The sequence below is a fragment of the Eumetopias jubatus genome, unplaced genomic scaffold (assembly GCF_037043125.1).
Source record: "Eumetopias jubatus isolate StellerSeaLion01/CBP00866 unplaced genomic scaffold, mEumJub1_p1.0 scaffold_10, whole genome shotgun sequence".
In the NCBI taxonomy this organism is placed as follows: domain Eukaryota; kingdom Metazoa; phylum Chordata; class Mammalia; order Carnivora; family Otariidae; genus Eumetopias; species Eumetopias jubatus.
This window is the reverse complement of record NW_028274816.1, coordinates 100,710,637-100,716,782: the sequence shown is the minus strand read 5'-3', so window position 1 is coordinate 100,716,782 and position 6,146 is coordinate 100,710,637. Positions and strand designations below refer to the sequence as shown.

At 54.9% G+C, this 6,146-nt stretch overlaps 1 protein-coding gene across 4 annotated transcripts; it reads left to right on the top strand.

Annotated features, from left to right (window-relative positions):
* Nucleotides 1-1,607: 1,607 nt before the first annotated feature.
* G6PC3 (glucose-6-phosphatase catalytic subunit 3) lies at nucleotides 1,608-6,146 on the top strand. 4 transcript variants are annotated; one of them, XM_088028244.1, is made up of 6 exons: nucleotides 1,608-1,697; nucleotides 4,033-4,139; nucleotides 4,490-4,580; nucleotides 4,779-4,897; nucleotides 5,087-5,228; nucleotides 5,462-6,146. In XM_088028244.1, exons 3-6 carry the CDS (start codon nucleotides 4,510-4,512, stop codon nucleotides 5,823-5,825), a joined length of 696 nt encoding a protein of 231 aa, XP_087884370.1. In that variant the 5' UTR covers nucleotides 1,608-1,697; nucleotides 4,033-4,139; nucleotides 4,490-4,509; the 3' UTR covers nucleotides 5,826-6,146. The 4 variants fall into 4 exon arrangements, with proteins under 4 accessions (XP_087884370.1, XP_027948562.1, XP_027948564.1 ...); XM_028092761.2 differs by lacking the exon at nucleotides 1,608-1,697 and adding an exon at nucleotides 1,784-2,122; XM_088028243.1 differs by lacking the exon at nucleotides 1,608-1,697 and adding an exon at nucleotides 2,562-2,767.

Genomic DNA, 6,146 nt, shown 5'->3' with positions numbered 1-6,146 from the left:
CCTCTCTAGAAAGCCAGGCAAAGGGCAGGAATGAGAAGCAGTAGTGACAAAGGTGGCCTTGGGGCAGGAGTTTGGGCCCTCCCCGCTTAGTGTCCATCAGATATACGAAAGTTTTAACATGCAAGATGCATTTTCAAGCCCTGTCATCACCAATTTCCATCCCTGATCCACCTACTCCGCCCCTCCCCCCATAGAAAATCTGGAGCCTCACATAGTAACAATAGGCTGACCTTTCTCTAGTCCAGAGGGAGGCAAAGGGCCAGCGCTGGTGCTAGTTAACCTGAACACAGTTCAAAAGTGTTTCCTTGCCCTGCAGGAGACATCAACTTCCTAATGTTGGGCGTATATTAGTATAATCATTGTAATAGGAATAAATATACTGCTCCCTCTTAGTTGTGTTTTTTTGGATAACTTTCAAGTCTGACCCTCATAACAAATCATATGTAACTGCCGCTCCACTTTTTATATGGCATTGTGATTATAGGTTTTCATATATATGACTGCCACGTACTGTTAGGAAAAGCTTCTTGGAGGAAGAGAAAAAATCTGAGACCTAAAGGACAAGCAAAATCTCTAAAAGGAGAGAGAGCTTGGTGATTTCAAGGAACATAAAGTAGTTCAGAAATACTATGAAATGGAGTTGTGGGGGTAGGCTGGTAAAGGTTGTCTTGCTAGAGCCTGAGCAAACTTTGAAAGACCTAGAAAATGTAGGCTTTCTCCTTGGGGCAATTGGAAAACATTTAGCAAGGGAGTGAAATGACATTTATATCCAGCTTCCCTTCCCCACAGCTTTTTAATTAGTGAAATTAATCTCTTTCCAAGAAGAACCATATTTACATTCTCATTTTCATCCACCCATCAGAAAACTCTCCAAGAACAAAGTTGCTTGAGGTAGGAAGGAACTGGGGAGCCACTCAACAGTATCCTCCCACCCCAACTCTGCCTCTAGTCAGGACTTCGCCTAGAACAGCTGAGGTTTCTATTTTGTGTGTGTGTTTCTCGAGAGGATTATTCCAGATTTTGTCGTGGGTGTGTGCCCCTCCTCTTCCCATACCAACCCAGCTACTACCTCACGGTTTACCTGCCCAGCGAGGTTTTGGAAAGCAAGAAAACGGAAGGAGGGAGATAAAGCAAGCTTAGAAGTGGGAGTAAGTGTGACTTAGGCTGCTACGTGTAAAAATTCGCAAGTGTTTAGGGAAGACTCCTCAAAATTAAGAGGCTTATCTGTCAGCTTCCAAATCAATAACGGATGAATTCGGGCGGGAGATTCTTGAGCTGGGGAAGAAAGGCAAGGTTTGATCAGCGGTGTATGCAAATTTAGGGTCCCGCTTCAGCGCCGACCGGTGATGCCTGGCTCCTCCGATGAGGGAGTGCCCGTAAACCTTTCTCCAAGAAATCTCAGAATATCTTTGGAGGGTAGCGGTACAGGAGAAAAGAGGTCCGGTCTCGAAGGAATCCTGACGTTGGAGATTACACATCCATCTTCGCTGCAGCAAAGCAAGAACGCCGGTCGCGTCGCCGACCCGCAAGTTAGTCCTTCCTTTGACCCGGAACAGCAGCGGGAGCCGCCTCTGCGCCCAATGCCCACGTGCCGGCAACAGCGGCCACGTGGGGCTCTGCGGAAACGCCTTCGCAAAGATTTGTCCCCTGCGCTGCCCAGTAGAAAGGAAGGCCCGGGAAGAGCGCTGGAGGAAACGGTACCGGCTAAAGGCCGGGCTCGCGCGAGTCTGGGCCAGCCGAGGGGCGGGGCGGGGGCGGGGCCTGCGCCGGCCGCTGGCAGGGGGCGGGGCCTGGGGCTCAGAAAGGTGGGCTTTGGACCGCAGTGGCGAGCCGCTTTCTTGTCTCCGCGACTCCTCGGCTTCCGCCTTAGAGCATATCCCCGCCCGGCCGGCCCCTGGGTCGCCATGGAGTCCACGCTGGGCGCGGGCATCGCGATGGCCGAGGCGCTGCAAAACCAACTGCCTTGGTTGGAGAGTGTGTGGCTCTGGGTCACCTTTCTGGGCGATCCCAAGAGCCTCTTTCTGTTCTACTTCCCCGCGGCCTACTACGCCTCCCGCCGCGTGGGCATCGCAGTGCTCTGGATCAGCCTCATCACCGAGTGGCTCAACCTCGTCTTCAAGTGGTGAGACAGCGAAGCCCTCGGCGTCCTGGTCCCCCACCCCCAAGGGCCCTGAGTCCTGGGCAAGCCCTGATCTCTCTCAGCAGGTGCCTTAAGGGCTCGGACCTCCCCCACTACCCCGCCCCACTGAACCCATAGCCTTAAGACCTCCTCACCCCTACCGCATGGCCCCTGACTTTTTTCCTTTGAGCCTCATTGTTTATCTTGGTCTCAGGCCTCAGAGTCCCCATCTTACTCATTAGACCAGTGTTTCTCAGACAGGCCTGATAAGAGAAATCACTTAAGGGGCGCCTTTAAAATGCGGGTACCCCATCCCACCTCAGACATACTGACTTAGAAATTTCAGGGGAGGGGTTGGGAATCTGTATTTTAAGAAGCATCTAGGGCGGCTTAAGTAGCAAAAAGTCCTGCTTCTCAGCTCACTCTTTCATTCATCTAGTCATTCATTTGACATAGTTGTTAAGAAGCATGCTTTGTGCCAGGCTTCACACTAGCTGCTAAAGACAGAGAAGGCTCGAAAATTAAGGTGCGTTTCCCAGACGGTGACCAGCAGCACAGGAAGCCCTTGAAAACTTGCTAGAAATGCAAGAGCTCAGGCTCCTGGCCAGAGCTACTGAATCAGAATCTGCATTTCAACGAAGACCTCAGGTGATTGGAGTGCCTAGTAAGGCTTGAAAAGCACTGCCTTCCAGGGAACTCTTTCTTCTTCCTTTTCTCCTCCGTTCACTAGTAGGCTCTTCACCCAGACTTAGAAGCCGGGAATCCCAGGCAAGTGGGTGGGGCCCTCAGGGCTTATCTGTTTGTGCCACCTGTTCTCTCTTGGGTGAAGAGGGGAGCTATGCCTCCCGCTGGGCATGAGCTGCCCCTCCCCTCACCTCAGCCTCCGTTGCCTGATACCCTGCCTGGGGGAGGGAAGGGAGTTCAGAGGAGACACTTGAATGGGCTGGAATGACTTGCGGAAAAACAAAATAGGAGTTACCTTCCTCTCCTCTCTTCTCTGCAAGGGTTTCATCCCTCCTGAAAACGGAAAAGCAACGGTCTCATCATTTCCCTTTTGCCTAATTGCCCTTTGCTTTATGCTCTCTCTCTGCTCAGAGTCTGTGTGAGCTGTGTGAGCCTCCCCCTCTACTGCTCCCTCCAAGACAGCCACCCCTTTGGGTAGACCCTCTCAATGCCCCTCCCCGTGACAAAGCCCCTATTCATTGCCTAAGTGTCTGGAGCACCTGGTGGGTGAACCTGGTGGTGAGGAGAGGCGGCTCCCTTTTGTGTCCCTCCCCAGCAGCATCTTTTCTGTTCTCCCACCTTTTCTCTTTCTGGCCCCAGCAGCCTAGCCTCTTTGGTGCGCAGTTTCCCAGGGTCCAGCGAAGCACCTGCTAGGCCAGGGGACTTTGAACTTTTGGTCCTCCTTGTTCTTTCTCAGTTTCCTCTGTCCGTTTCCCACTCCCGGTTTCAAATACCAGAGACTCGCCTAAGGAGTTCACGTGTAGGTAGTTGTGGCTGGAATTTGGGGAATGGAGAGAGGGAGAAGCAGGAGCATGAGTGGGGGTCTGGGAGAAAAAGGAAGAGGCAGGTCCTGGGCTCTCTAGGAATGAGAAGAGTAGGGCTGGCCCTGCCGCGGGAGGGCTAAGAGCGGGACTGATGAGCATTTCAGAGTGTGCATTTGCGCACGCACACGCACACACACACACACACACACACACACACACGGTCTCTTGTCTCCTTATCACTTCTTAAAAAATAGCGTGCGTTCTTTTCCAAGGTAAAAAAAAAAATCATTGCATCAAGGTGATGCACAGAATTGGACTCCCTTTCTGACTCCACCGTGCAGGCCTTCCAGAGGCATCCTTCTGCTCCCCGCCTGTTCCCCTGGCTGTATGCGTGTGTAATGTCATCTCACATCTGTTCTCTTCTAGGTTTCTGTTTGGAGACAGGCCCTTTTGGTGGGTCCATGAGTCTGGGTACTACAGCCAGGCCCCAGCCCAGGTTCACCAGTTCCCCTCTTCTTGTGAAACTGGTCCAGGTGGGAAGCCCCAAACCTCCCTGTCCCGGTGTGGTTAGGGTTTGGTGAGTGTTTCAGAGTACTTTTCAGCCGGGGTGGCCTACCCAGAGAACAAAGAGAGCCCGGGGAAGACGGAGTTGAATTCTGGGAGGAGCGTGCCCAGGCCAGCGTGCCAGCTGCCTACGTTGTTTAGAGTAGATCCAAGAGACACAGGGCAAAGCAGGAGCCTGAAAGCAGTGGCCTCAGGCAGGGCTGAAATAGGCTGCAGGGCAGAGAGAGCCATGCACCAGTGTGGGGCCCCGGGGGCGGGGCCAGGGGCTCCTGAGTTCCACTCTCATCCTCTCACCTCAAGCTTCTGGATCCCCCGGCAGGCAGCCCTTCTGGACACTGCATGATCACAGGAGCAGCCCTCTGGCCCATCATGACGGCCGTCTCTTCCCGGCTGGCCACTCGGACCCACAGGTACACCTCGGCATTGCCTACCAATGAGGGCAGGGGGGATGATGGTACCCTGGATCCAAGAGACCTAGCAGCAGGGCAGCCTGGGAGCTGGAGTTCTGGGGGGCCCTGGGGCATTTGGTCAAACCTTGAAGTGCTTGGGTGCTGAGGGAAGCCAAGCTGTGTATGGAACCCCCCTGAACCATTTGCTTTTCTTTGTAGCCACTGGGTGAGGGTGATACCTAGCCTGGCTTACTGCACCTTCCTCCTGGCGGTCGGCCTGTCCCGGATCTTCCTCTTAGCACATTTCCCTCACCAGGTGTTGGCTGGCCTGATAACCGGTGAGCAACTGGGGCCACAGGGTGGGCCTGGGGTTGCCACTGGCAGTGAGAGGACCGCTGTAGGATCTTCCCATCGAACAGCAGACCCCAAGGCCCCCTAATAGCTCAGTCTATTCTGCCAAGCTGTCCTACAGCTCCGGGGCTCATATCCCCAAACTCCTTGAAGCTGCCGTTACCCTACTTCCCTAGGTGCTGTCCTGGGCTGGCTGATGACCCCCCGGGTGCCCATGGAGCGGGAGCTAAGCTTCTACGGATTGACCTCACTGGCCCTCTTGCTGGGTGCCAGCCTCATCTATTGGACCCTCTTTACACTGGGCCTGGATCTTTCTTGGTAAGTCCTGCTTTGAAGCTTGGGCAGGCTGGGGCCTGTTTGGCTTCGCCTGTACCTAGCTTGATGGGTCCCTGGTTTGCTGTAGCTAAAAAGGGACACGTTACCTGCTCACAAACACAGACTCTCCTGGGGTCACAGCAGAACATGGGGGTAGACCCCAAAGGAGTAAGAGCCATTGGCCCTCTTGCTTCAAGGGGAATGTCTTTCCTGGCAAAGACCCCTCCTCCCCATAGGTCCATCAGCCTGGCCTCCAAGTGGTGTGAGCGGCCTGAGTGGGTACACGTGGATAGCCGGCCCTTTGCCTCCCTGAGCCGCGACTCAGGGGCCGCCCTGGGTCTGGGCATCGCCCTGCACTCTCCCTGCTATGCCCAGGTACGGCGGGCATACCTGGGACATGGCCAGAAGATAGCCTGCCTTGTGCTGGCCATGGGGCTGCTGGGCCCCCTGGACTGGCTGGGCCATCCCCCTCAGATCAGCCTTTTCTACATCTTCAATTTCCTCAAGTACACCCTTTGGCCATGCCTCGTCCTGGCCCTTGTGCCCTGGGTGGTGTACACGTTCAGTGCCCAGGAAACACCACCCGTCCGCTCTTCCTGACTTCAAGTGCCTCCTATTGCCACTTGCGCCCCCCTTCCCCCAACAAAGCCAACACTCCCTGACCTCCACACTCCGGAAGGCAGCCCCATCCCGTTCCAGCTCCCAGCAGGCCCTGCTCGTCCTCAGTCTCCCACTGCTCCACCATCTGGTCTTAGCCCCAGAGAACAGCCTTCTCTCTTCCCAGAAAGGCTGGTCGGCCTGCCTTCCCCGCCCCCAACCCCCCCGCCGAGTCCCCAGGGAGCTAAGGCAACATCAAGACCAGTGGGCTCCTGTAACACTGTGAGGGGCTCAGAGCGGCCCCAATAAAGCCCTTGAACACTT

Coding starts and splice junctions, on each gene's coding strand:
- G6PC3 (XM_028092761.2), top strand. CDS start 1,905: ATGGAGTCCACGCTGGGCGCGGGCATCGCGATGGCCGAGGCGCTGCAA. Junction 4,140..4,489: donor TTCTTGTGAAACTGGTCCAG/GTGGGAAGCCCC, acceptor ATCCCCCGGCAG/GCAGCCCTTCTGGACACTGC. Junction 5,229..5,461: donor CTGGGCCTGGATCTTTCTTG/GTAAGTCCTGCT, acceptor TCCTCCCCATAG/GTCCATCAGCCTGGCCTCCA.